The sequence below is a fragment of the Necator americanus genome, chromosome IV, assembly GCF_031761385.1.
Source record: "Necator americanus strain Aroian chromosome IV, whole genome shotgun sequence".
NCBI lineage: Eukaryota > Metazoa > Nematoda > Chromadorea > Rhabditida > Ancylostomatidae > Necator > Necator americanus.
This window is the reverse complement of record NC_087374.1, coordinates 8,697,678-8,711,334: the sequence shown is the minus strand read 5'-3', so window position 1 is coordinate 8,711,334 and position 13,657 is coordinate 8,697,678. Positions and strand designations below refer to the sequence as shown.

Sequence of the window (13,657 nt, the reverse complement as noted above, 5' to 3'; positions counted from 1 at the left end):
TCGGAGATATGAACTCTCGGCTGGAAGCTCGGATCCCAAACTATTATTTATCTATTATTATTATTATTATTATTATTATGTGGATTTTAACTGCTTCTACATCGTTGCTAATTCGTTTCTTTCTCTATTTTCCCCACGCAGACCCTGTGTATTTTGCTACACGTGCATAAATAAAAGAATGGGTGTGAATTCACGTTACTGTGCTACTGTTTACATTTCGTTGGCCATCAGTATCCATTCAGAAGCCTAATTGCACTTCACAAAAAAAAAGTTTGAGTTCTTACTGAAGCAAGCTATTTTTCTCTCGCGTATAACGAGTAAATGTAGTTTTCGAAAAGTATGAACCCTACTTGATACGTTTTTTTTCTGCATCTCTGAAAACACGTCTTACAAAGTGGATGCAGATCCGTAAAGGTAGTAAATTTCTTTTTTTTTCACCTTCATTTTCATTGATTTATTGAAATCTCCGCGGGTTACAAGAAATTCCTGAATCTTTACACAACCATTGCCATCTGAACATTAAGAAGATATAGTTTCATTAATAGAATACTAATAATAATAATAATAATAATAGATAAATAATAGTATAAGTCCAATTGTGGTTACCACGATGAAGATAAGAAAAACTCGATTCAAATGATATACGAGTGGTTATGCAGTATTGAATAAATTTTCTGTCTACAATTTTCCTGAAGATTCCCCTTCGCCTTATTCCTACGTCGCGTTCCCACATCAGGATAGCCACAGCTCGATTGTAGTGCAGCTGTACTTAGAAATTGTTGTACCTTCTTTCGGAAGACGTCTCAAATTTTTTTGAAATCTTCACCAAACTCACTCTAGGAATTCTTGCCAACATGGTTAAAAATCACCATTTTCAATTCAAAAAGTACACTTCATTCTGTTCATTCGTTTCAGCTTTTCTTTCAGGAGCTCTGTAGATTGAAGCCTTCACTTTGAAAAAGAATTTTACCAAACTTACAGGAGCATAACCGTCGTTCCACTCATTTTTATGTTGTAACTCTCATAAGATTTGCTTCGGTGCCTTTTGATTCGAATCTTTGTCTGCTGGACAACTTTCCACATCTATCACTATCATTCACAAACAAATTAATAAATAGTTCAAAAAATAGAAAATTTCGAAATGCAACATTTCCCAGGACAGCAAATTTATTTCGGACATCCGCCCTTTCCTCCTTCTCGGAGTTCCCTACCGAAATAGTACAAATGATCCAGGAAACTTGTAGGTAAGCAGAGCCCACGGCTGCACTTCTGGTCTTCGTGCTCTGAAATTATCCCGGTTTTATCATTTTTAATTGGTATTTCCTTGCAAATGGAAACATTGAACAAGATTCCTTAAGGTGTAAAAGCTTTCAGCTGCAGTTTCTCTAGTATTTTAGTATCAGCCCTACATAGGATCTGGTAGAGGAAACTTCTATAAACCGCTTCAGTTTTGTCCACAAAAGGAATACATATCTTCAGGATCATAACAGAAGGAGATTTTTTGCTACTTCATACTTGTTCTCTAATTACTGGATGAGAGGCTGTTTTCAAAATATATCAGAAAAACAAGATAGAAGCTGAAGTTAAAAAAAGTGGATCGTTTCGCCAATGTGTAGACGACTTTAGATTCGCCTCCGCTGAGGCTCCTCAGCAGGGAAGGGAAGCTAATCCAAAAATAATATAAGTAGTGAAAAGCAAGATTCAAATAAGTAGTAATACGTGAAACTGAATAGAAGAACGAATAGAAGAAGAAACTATCAATAAAAAAAAACGATAGAAATGAGACTAAAGTCATAATTTAACATTTACACAGTGAATCTACTTACGCAGTTAAATCTACTCAGGGAAAAATTTGAATTCGTATTGGAGCATACTAACTGCAGAGCAAAGCAAGAATGTTATATAATAAATAAAATATTATAAATAAATTTAAAAAATAAATAATGTATAAACAATAATAAATAAATAATAATAAATAAATAATAATAAATAAATATAAACAAAATATTATATCAAATGGTACTCTCTTATTGATTCCAAAGACAAAGTGTGGATAAGACGCCTGGAGTTACTTGTCGTTTGAAATTTTTTGTGAAAACATGTACGTTTAAATAGTTATGGGCCCATGAATGCATTTTCTGCATAGACGATAAATTGCGTGGGCTATTCGTTGTAGGAAGTCAGCGCTGTTATCCTCGCGGACAAATCAGTACCGGTGTACCTAATCCCCCAAAATGAAAGGGTTAGTTGGCACTAAGGGGGTCTTGAATAGTCGATCGAACGCACAGTCGCAGCTAGACATCATATCTACTGCGCTGCACCCTCCTCTTGATTATATCCCTAACAAATTTATCATTAAGCTTAATGCTACCTACCAGCCCATATTTATAGATTTACAATAACTTTATTTTTAAATAAGGATGAAGGATAAAGTCACTGGCGTCTCAGTCCACTTGGGATGCGCCAACGCGTTCTACTGCAATTCGTTCGTAATCGTTGAGGTTTTTGAATGCGTGCTGGCCTATACAATGACTTGCGGGGGCCAGCCGATGATCAAGTCAGTGTTTTTATCCTCCCAGACAGGACTGGTACCAGCTTATCGACCCCGGAGAGATGAAAGGCTTGGTTTGCACTAGGGCGGTTCCGAACCATCGACCGTGCGGTCATAACGGACCTCTAACCGACTGCGCCACACCTACCTCCTTACTTTAAATGTTGGCAAATGTATTTTTATGTAAACGCCTGAAAATACTAGCAAAAATTTCTAAAAATAGTTATTACTTAAAAGTTGGTTTTTCATTTCTATAAGCTTATTAAAGTCAAAAGAGAAGAAATCAAGCTTATTGGGAAAAATTATTCTATTTTAGAGCAAACGTTAGAGATGCTTAGAGTTTCCGTGTAGAAAGTAGCTACTTTAATGTGTTCTGAGATACTGGAATTAGCTTGCGGAAGTTTAGCAACGTGGGAATCGAAGTGATCAGTCTCATTCCACTGATTACGTCAAATTTTATTATTATCAACCATATTAGTTATATCCAAGAAATCACAATGATGTCACATTACTGTGAATTACAATGTTGATTTGGATATGTTTTCAATTTTCAGAGTATTTTTGTAAGCATCTTTCAGTAATTGATGAATACTTTCTTCACTGCAGTTATAAATTATAAGTAAACCATTTATATTTCTGCAATGTCAAGTCGGAAATATCGTTTACCTTTGCACACGATGTAATTGGTTGGAGACATTTTTTTCTTGTAGAAAATCTGAAATATTACATAAAATTCTGCAAGAAAAGGAAAATGAAAGCGAAAGTTTGATGATGTCAAACTGAAAGAGGAGAAATGAGCACAGTATTTGTTAATACAAGTTTCTTTTGTTTCATCTCCTCTGGAATTTTCTATGACAATGATTTTACAAGCTCAATTATCTCTACCCTCTTGAAAACAGTTTAGATCTAAGCAAAAGTACCTCAGTATTTTGGTGATAATAGCCTCCTGGTCTCTCGTCGTACAAGGGTAGCTGAGGTATAACGTCACGCCAATGTACGATTCGGAAAGAGTAGTCAATCTGAGGGCAAAGTAGAATATGAAAGAAGAAAAAAGACAAACAAAAAAGTTATAAGCATATGTACCGCAGCACTGTGATTCCTTGCAAACATCTTGTCACCGATCCTTGGTTGACCCAATGTTACGAGTTTTATTTTGCTACCATCGATTATTTTACTTCCAACAATCCAATGAGCCGCAAGAGAGGCCAGCGCACCTCCAAGTGAATGGCCGGTAAGCTGAAAATTTTAGTTTAATTTTTTTAGAAGTGAAATTCTTACAAATGTTCGTGGCTTATCTCCCATTATTTTTTATAGAAAGAAAACACATTGCAAAATAATCGCTAACGAGATTTTGTCGGCAGCAATAATCAGCTCCTCAATTCAATTTGTTCCCCCCTCGATCTAAGAAATTTTGAAAAGTTCTCCGATCTAGAGGGGAAACAAATTATGAACTATGAATTACAGAAAAGAGCTGGACAAAAAAGGAATTGATTATTAAGATTAAAATCAAATTTGACAGAGGATTGACCAAAAGAATGACTAAAAATAAAAACAATCAATAAACACGCCCATCCGCTCTTATGTATTAAGATGGAAAACGAGTGTTAGCATTTTTTAAGTTGAAAATCCATTCAGAAGCAAAAAAGGGTTGGCGAAGTGTCGTTTGTGATTTAAATGGGAGTTTCCCGCTCCATACAAAAGTAGTGTTTCAGTGATTTGTTTTCAGTTTTATTTATTCTTTTTTTGTTTTTTTTTCGGAACATTGTAGTGAAAAATAAGGTGACGAGCACACCACCTTTTTTTCATTTAATTAAGAAAATAGGGTCGCTAAGCTTAGACTACTCTTGGGTAGGATTACCGCTTGAAAAAACCAAACGCAGTTTTCCTTCACACTGCAAATTCGTTGGAGACTTCTGAGCATAGGATCAAAGACGAATGCGTACAGGAAAACCTTGTATTCTTCCAACTTTTTTCTTCTGAAAAGCCTAAAACTATTTTAGCAAAAATAATTGTTGTTTTTTTCTTCCGTTACCGTCTTTTAAGTTCCCTATCAAATGTTAAAACAATTTGATAGCAAATTTTTTAGTGCCTGTCTTTAAAAAAAAAAATTATAATAATAATAATTGTTTTGGTCCCAACAAAAAAAAAAAAAATAATTTTTTTTTTTTTATGTTTTTGTATTTGTTCCAAAAAAATTTTTTGGGGGGGGGGTGGGTGTTTTTAGTGTTTTTTTTTTTTCCCCCAAAAAAAGATTATTTTTTTTACCCCCGGGGGGGGGAGGGTGGGGGGGGGGTAGGGGGGGTTGGAACCAACCTTCGATCGTGTAGGAAGCGGAACCTCTAACCGCTACACCACACCCACCCCAGGCCTGTCTTTAAGTTACAATGAAAGGAACGCTAACGACTTATTTTTCAACAGAACGATTATAAGGAAGGATAGGAAACAACGCTGTACTTTCATGCACAACCTTCTAAAAAAAATTACCCAAACTTCGTAGTTCGGGAACTTTGCTCTCAATAACTTTACATCCAGTTCCATTCCACTCGACCAAATGTCCATAAAAGCATCGCGGAAATACTTTGAAACCATTCCACCATATGGCCATTCAACCTGAAATGTGTTCCTTTTGATTAACCACCTCATGAATCTGGGCATTGCGGGCTTCAGGTGGGTTCTGCCTATACGGAGTCGTAGATTATGGAGAAAAGGGTGATTCCGCCCATTTCTCCCTGCATCACTGTCGCCTCCGGAATGCTATTTCGTTGAACGCCATCTATTGCAACGCTCCACCCTTTGCGCCGCCTACGCCCTGCGACAAAACAGCATTCTGAAGACGGCTGCTTGCAGTGATGCAGGGAGAGATGAGCGGAACCACACCTCAGTCTCCATAATCTACCACCTCGTACACGGATACTCGACTGAAATCCGTACCACACCACATTCATGGTGTACTACCTTTAATGAAAGTATGTGGCTTCGTAGCGGAATCCTGTTTCAATTCTTTCTATCATGAAAATTCAGGAATTTTTCATGGTTAAAGAGTTTCATGCTTAGTACGGAAAGCAATGAAAGCAACGACATGCTGATTCTTTGTTGGTTAGGCTCACAAATTTTCTTTTTGATCTGCTTCCTGAAATTTGAAAGTCTCTAGGTAGACAACATGTCGTCATTATAATCTGTAATATATGTGAACTGGGGCCGCGTATACGAGTCTGATTGCTACCTGCACGTGGTGGCCCTGCTTTAACTAAACGCAATCAGGCGTTCGAGTGTACGCATTGGGAACGTACGAGCTATATTTTTTTGGCGTTATATGGCGAAAGCTTCCCATACATTGCAAAAAGGTGCTGTCGTCCAGCACACCGCCGAAGCCAATAACCTGAAAGGTCAACTGCTGCGCGATAGCTGTGAGGAACAATTACAAGAACCTGGTGGAGGAATTTGGCTCAACATCGTTTAGATGCCCCTTTCTACGACTTTGGGATCGCAGAGGACGTAAACTCTGGATCGTAAGTGCTCATGCACTTACGGAAACCGCTGAGGACAACAGTAAGGACGCCTTCTATGATGAACTCAATGCGTTGATGTCTAAAATACCAAGCCAGCAGGTGATCATTGTCGGAATCGACGCAAATACGTAGATAGGACTCGAACAGCAATCCGATGTGCTAGGAAAATGGTACTATGTAGCGGAGCGCACGTCGGACAACGGTCGACTTGTGCGAACAGACGAGCCTCATCATCGCTTCCACGTTTAAGAGGAATCATCGACGCCATCAGCTCACGTGGCAGGGGTCAACCCTTTTAACGCCTGAAGAGCAGCGCAAGCGGAAGATGAGGACTCTTAAGCCTCAGCTCGACTACGTTCTGGCGAGAAATATTCCTCAGTCAGATATCCGGAAATCTAGAGCTGTTTGGGACGTCGCGTTCGACTCTGACCACCGTCCAATTCTTCTCAGCTTCAAGATGCGGTTCCACAAGAGAAACCGAAGAGTTCCTCTTCAACCGAAAATTGACATGGCAAGTTTGAAAGACGATGAATGCAGAACAAATTTCCGCCAACGTGTGCCTATTCATGTTGGAGTACGGACCAGGAAGAAGCTTAGCGATGCGGATTCCTTCACAAAGTGCATCCAGGACGCTGCAAGGGAAACGCTCCCGGTTCTATTGCCTATTTATTGAAGAAGTTTGCCTTTGCATCTGCGGAAACAAAATCCACATGCAATCCTGTATGTGTCCCGCGCAGCGCTGCTGACTTCAACCAGAAAAAGCGTCTTAGAAGGAAGCTGCGTCGTCAACTGCAACAAGACCGCGATAACGAGTGGACGTCAAGAGCAATGGAGTTTGAGAAGGCGTGGGAGGATAGGAACCCGCGGAAAGCCTATGCTCTACTTAAACAGTATAGCGGCAGTATGAAAAGATGTTCCCCTGTCCTCAACACTGCCAATGGGGTAGCTGTCGGTGAAGCAACCCTTCCAATTTGGAAGGAACACTTCAAGACCTCGCTGAACCGGCTAGCACTGTCAGCTCCTGAACTCTAACACGTTCATAGACCGACATATGCGGTTAGCGAGGAGCCACCGACCGCGTCGGAGGTCCTGGTCTGTAATCAAAAGATGAAGAATGGAAAATCTGGTGGTTACGACGGGATTAGCGCAGAAATGTTAAAATATCTTCCTCCGTCTGGGATTCGTGAGATGACAAAGATCATCCGTTCAATATGGATAGACGAAAGGATATTCGTTCTGATTCGTGGAGACACGCTATCATAATTCCCCTCCACAAGAAGTTATCCGTCACGGACCCCAGAAATTATCGAGGAATCTCTTTGCTACGTGTTATGTACAAGGCACTGGAGCGCATTATCCTGGACCGACTCATTAAACATCGTGAAGAAACAACGCGCGACGAGCAAACTGGCTTTCGCTCTGGCCGATCTACGATTGACTAAGTGTTCATCTTCAGGAGAGTGATCGAAATCTGGCAGCGGTATTCGAAGCCAGTGCAACTAGCGTTTCTGGACTTTGAAGCCGCGTTCGACTCTCCTCTTCGAGGCTGTCTTCTCAATGCGCTCCGCGCCGATGGAGATAACATGAATCAACGAACAACTACTGCAGTTCGAACACCAGCCGGATGTACAACACCGTTTGAAGTGGTAACTGAAGTAAGACAGGGGGCAGTGGCAGAACCTTCCTGTTCAATTTCGCAATCGACGACATTATGCGTAGAACAGTCGACCAGTGTCCTGCCGACATTGTCTTAGCACCATCAGGGCGCCCCTTGACTGACCTCGAGTACGCCGACGATGTTGTTATATTCGCGGAAAGTAGTACGAAACTTCAACATGTTGTCAACCTTGTAACGAAGCTGGCTGCAGCCTATGGACTACGTCTACGCCCTGATAAATGCAAGCAGATGTGGATCTCTTCGAGACCTCGAACGGGAATCAGGGTGGACGGACAACCGACAGAACTCGTCGATGAGTTCTGTTACCTAGGCTGAAGAACAATGACAGCTACGAGAGAGATGTTCAGCAAAGATGCGCTAAGGCCACTTCTGCGTTTAACTCCTTAACGAAATGCCTGTGGTCGACCCCCGTCACCAACGAAGCCAAGCTGCGAGTCTACCTATCCGCAATTCGCCCCATCATGATGTACGGATCGGAGACTTGGGCAGCACCATCAACGGTTATGGAGAGGCTTGACTGCACGGAACGAAAGCTGCTTAGACGGTTACTTGGCTACAATTGGCCTAGGGTATGTCACAATGAAGATCTTTACACAGAAATTGATGTGGTATACCAGCGGATGACACGTGGAATACACCAACATCTTGCACCGCCATCGATAATGGCTAAAGTAAATCGTCTTCGCTTTTTTGGTCATATATTAAGGAGACCGGCAGATCGCCTTGTTCAACGAGTTCTGAGGAGTTCGTCGGGTTCAAGCTGGAAGAAGCCACCTGGCCGAGAACGGAAGTTCTGGACTGAGGCGGTGAAAGAGGACCTGAGGACACTCGGCGTGGATAGGCAGATCAGGCGAGACGTAAGGTTTCGCAGATTATGGAATAGCGACGAATGGAGTGATTCTGTGATTGATTCTCGCAGAAGATTGAGAAGGTTGGGCAGAGCTGTGTTCAAGGACGGCACACCTCGGCGACGATGGGGATAATCGCGTCAGGCGATGACATCAGCCCGCCGATTAAGTCGAGAAGGTCAACATATGTGAACAATCTATAACATCTGTAATATATGTGTATATATTGGTTTTATTTTAGCCACACACGGTAGTGATCGTTGATTTAAAACACTTAGATTTTTCCTAGGTTTTTGTGTTTTTGTCAGAGAGAGAGAGAGAGATGTTCTATTTAAATTTTCCTCTGTTTTACAAACCAATCATGATAAAATATGAAACTCAATCAATTAGAAGGTGTGAAGCTTCCACATAATCTTGAGAATAAGTGTTGATCTCCTGTTATTCCACTTTTAGGTGGTGCAAATGCCAGTTTGCAAAGTTTTTAAATAATCAACGCACAAGAAGTCTTCTCAACAAGGTGTTTAGCTTGGATTTATGTTTCCTTTTTCCGTGTTATGTTCTGTTAAATGTGCTTTAATTAAAAAATAATAATATGCATTTTAACGCCGGGATCTACGCATAATGAGCACCTTTAGCGACTGTGATAGAACGTTTGAGTACTGGATAAGAGGTCTCTCTATGAACATTAAAAACTAGCCCTGGTAAAAACTAGCAAGAAATAATCTTCCCATCATCTAAAAAGCAAACGAAAGACAAAAGAAAAAGGCTATTCTATCTTTAATACTTAACTAGGAGCAAAGTATGAGATATAGGTCCTCCGTTAATTTTCTAAAGTGACAGCATTATCGGAATTCGGAAGACAAAACTGAACATACGTTTTTTTCGACGACCACTTTGAATGACTCTTCAATAAGGTGGAGTAAATGTGTTGTTCCTCTGAAAATATGAAAAATAGCAATATCTGCAATGCCAGTGTTATCTTAGTGAACTTTTCTACTTTTTATTTTACTATCACAATTTTGGTTTTCCAGTGCAAAGTTTCACTACCATGTCACCGAAATTAAAGAAACATTTCTCCAACGTCGTCACAAAGATAACTCTTACTCTGAATTTAATCTGTTGTTTGAGTGCACACTTGGAATTATGATTGACTAAGACAGATTTTTTTTTTACAGTAAACCAAATTTTTTTACAGCACAACACATTTTTCACCTGAAACTGACGACAATAGCCGTGTGGTTGTGAAGAACAGCTGTAAATCCAGAACAGCGATGATTACCACAACGTACATTTATTTCACGTTGGAACTGCAAGATAGAATAAAATATAGCGTGTAGTATAACTTGCAACTAACTTGACTGACCTCACAGTTGTTAACTCCAAAGAGGTCTAATTTCACAGGATGAGACAACATATGTATTAGAATAAAGTGACGTAATGAAAGTGAGTAAAGTGAATCTATTTGTATTAATGTAAAAAACTGCTTCATCGACTAATTTCACCACTAATTTACACTTTATGTTTCCATTTCGACGCTGCATTGAGTCCAATAAATTAACTCTTCAAGTACACCGACGATTACGAGTGCTCCTGAAGGTTCCATTTACTGAATCCATAAAAAAAGACTGTGCTTTCTTGCTGGCATTTTTCATGGCACGAAAACACTGCCGCTGGCATGAAAACATTTCTATACACGTTGCGAACGAGAGTAGATCCAACGTTCACGCAGAAGACTCTTTTGTTTCACTATAACTTCATTACCTTTGCGGTACGAATTGGAAATCAAATGACTGTGACCACTTTTCGAACGAAGGTATTTCTTCCTGGGAGACTTAAACCTAGTTGCTGCCTTATTTTCTCTACCTAGTAGAGATACGCACCTCAGAGTTCGGATAATACTTCGCCAAACATTTCCATGGAGTATCCGTGTATGCTGCAGCACTGAAAGGAACCAACATCCTTGCAAATTCGTCCGAGTACTCGGCGCAGCAAGCGAAGCCAAATAAGGAGATGACTACCAAGGGAATCATTCTAAATGAAGCGTATTGGGAACAGTTAAAAGGCCATTATTTTTTAATATAACCTGAAAATTAGCTACAAACTGAACGTGTCGTGTTCCCGGCTGCTAGTTTCCCAGGTCCAGTTCCGGAGGCTCATTGATGTGTGGTTCCCGTAAGGAGCTAGCACTGTGGCCCTAGCATTCTGGAGAAAGCGGTTGGTCCAGATCATCGGAACTGGAGTTGATCTCCACATGGTGTGGTAGCCTCCCAAGCCTGCGTCGGCATCGGTAGTTCACACCGTAATTGGCGGATACATTTGCTTCGAGGCCCTAAGACTACCGTCATACCTCACAGACTTTACCCTTACTTTGGCTGGCTCGTATATTGTGCTATGACACCTGTGTGGTACCACCTTTGGGGCGCTTGCGACTGATTGCAAGCACAAATTCCCGGACGTGTGAGCGAAGTCTGAACGTGTGCTCCACTCTCCCAGACAGCTTCAAGAACGACGTTTACCTTCAACTTACTGCAGCTCCTCCTCCTTTTGTCTGATGGTACTGCTCGAAAGTTCGCGGTTGTTCGTGATCGATCGCATCCGCTCTTTGAGTACGTTCCGGTTACCGCTTGTCAGTTAAAACAGTTGGAATGAATTTCGAAATACGGCAGGGATCCTCTTAGGCAAATGTGTGCGGGGCGTAAAGCACGAAACATGGGAGAGCTGCGGGACCTTGTTGCGTTCGCTGCATGTGTCTTTCAGCTCTTGTGGAAAGAAGTCGGGGGAGTGGAAGACGAAAGATCCTTGAAACGTCACATCTTTAGCCACTATGAAATGTCAACGCTGAAACATTCATGACATCTTTATCTTGAAAAATGGTAATATTGTCTCATGAAGGTAGTTACTGCTCAGGTATTTGTGCTAAAACTCAAGAAAACATCAAATAAAATGGAGAAGAAGAAAAGAAAGCAAACGATTGCACCTTCGAGCGGATTTCCAGAGGAGTATTTTTTTCACAGTTACCAAGTTTTCCTTTTGACTCCCGCAAACCTCCAGTCAGAGACAATTAATTAATTTAATCATCTTTCTTTGAATATGTTCAAACTACAGTTTAAGTGGTGTACATAGTTTTAACGGTAAGCAACTTATGTAGCTCCACTACATGCACGAAGGAAAAGCCAGAACATGCTGCAGAGTGTGAGATTTATTTCAACTACCTCAGAAAACTGATTAATCTACGCAGATCTAGATTAGTTCTATTCTTCCTAACTCTTCGTTGAATTATCAGTTTTCGAACGGATTTGCACCTTCAGGGTACTGTTTGTTCATCTGTACGCTTCAAATGGAATGAATGGATCCCAAGTGGATCGATACGCCAGTGACTTTATCCTTTTATCTTTTTAAATTCATTATATGTTGCCACTTCCATTCGCAATCTCTCTCTCAGGTTTTGTGATTTTGTTAGGGTCAGTAAGTGAGCACAAGTGAACAAAAATATTTGATGAGTTAATAATAATAATAATAAATGAAAAAAATAAATTAATAATAATACTGTGAAATAACAGATGACATTTTCATGGACTCTTCACGCTCATACAGTTAAACCTTCACGTACATACATATATACCCGCATATGTGGGAATGTTCGAAGAAGTTTTTTAAGAGATTTATTACCTTCGCAGCACCAGAGTGTGAAAATTTTGATAATTCAGCGTTTCTGACTCGAAGCGATAGTATACATGGCCTACTTGAAGCAAACAAATTGAGAAAATTTTGAAACCTACATTTTTCGCATCATAAGGGATGGATGATCAGACAACGCAGACGGACAGCCTCTAATACAATGTTTTCAGAGTTAGCGTGATTGCTGACGCCCTTTTATATTTCCTACATGTTTGCTATTCGTAATATTGACTTAACGTGACTATTCACAACTTTAATGAAGTTATGAATAGTCATTATCACTAGAAATAGCGCTAAAGTGTAACGATGAAAGAACATTTATTTCATCAATCACAAACAAGACTCTACGTTGTGAAACATTTCCATAAAGACGTTACTGATGGCTTTGACTTTTTTAGGCTCTGACGAAAACAATAACGCCGAACTGTTAGCAATTAATAAAGATCATTACCAAATCTTGGCCACACCTGAGTCAGTATAAAGCTACGTTTTCATAATCGTTCGAAAATGTAAGGAACTATTGTAATATTTATTGTATATCTCGAAACAAGAACTAAGAAATCTCCAAAAAAGCGCATTGCAAGGAATAACCCCTGAAAGTGTCAGCGCGCAACTTTCCAAAAAAACTGTTCTTCAAAAAATTAGTCTATTTTGTCTGTTTTATTTTGAAGCATGTACAGAACAATTTCTCCTCACAGATTGCATACACAGATCTTAGGTGGTAACCTCATATTCACAATCACGCGTTTTCTAACTTCTACATATCGCACACACATTATATCAAACGCACCGTTAGCGAAGATTTTCCATGAGAAAAGAAACCTAAGAAAATGTGAGAAAAAGGTTTGAACCTTTGAAGAAATTGGAGGAGATATAAAGGAACTATTTGCACCAAGGGGTGGGTGTAGTGTAGCGGTTAGAGGTTCCGCTTCATGAACGAACAATCGGAGGTTCGAATCCGCTCTAGTGCTCACCAAGCCTTTCATCCCTCCGGGGTCGATAAATTGGTACCAGGCTTGTCTGGGAGGATAAAAGCACTGACTTGACACATCGGCTAAACCCCGCAAGTCATTGTATAGGTCAGTTACACGTTCGTAAACCTCAAACGATTCTGAATTGAAGTGAACGTGGGGGCGCATCCCAAGCGGGTTGATTAACGCCAGAAACTTTATCCTTTATCTTTTATTTCCACCAAATCTTCACTTTAATCATATCTAAAAATATTTTACGTCCAATTATAGTTCAATCATTCAAAAACTTGAGGCATATATCTATTTACTCATGGGTTTACATAAAACACCTCTTAGCACTTTCCATTTTGCTCTTTCTGCCTTATTTTTTTATTTTACCAACTAAGAAACCTGTAAATACTCTAAAACCTTAATAAAAATCA

General features: G+C 40.0%; 1 protein-coding gene across 2 annotated transcripts; it reads right to left on the bottom strand.

The window, feature by feature from the left end:
* Window positions 1–3,179: 3,179 nt before the first annotated feature.
* On the bottom strand, window positions 3,180–12,379 carry RB195_000693 (uncharacterized protein; the record flags this gene model as incomplete). 2 transcript variants are annotated; one of them, XM_064197170.1, is made up of 8 exons in its annotated part: window positions 3,326–3,400; window positions 3,472–3,570; window positions 3,635–3,787; window positions 5,036–5,161; window positions 9,462–9,522; window positions 9,799–9,893; window positions 10,467–10,617; window positions 12,366–12,379. In XM_064197170.1, 8 exons carry the CDS (start codon window positions 12,377–12,379, stop codon window positions 3,326–3,328), a joined length of 774 nt encoding a protein of 257 aa, XP_064053050.1. The 2 variants fall into 2 exon arrangements, with proteins under 2 accessions (XP_064053051.1, XP_064053050.1); XM_064197169.1 differs by lacking the exons at window positions 3,326–3,400; window positions 12,366–12,379 and adding an exon at window positions 3,180–3,266 and having other exon boundaries at window positions 10,467–10,616.
* Window positions 12,380–13,657: the final 1,278 nt, after the last annotated feature.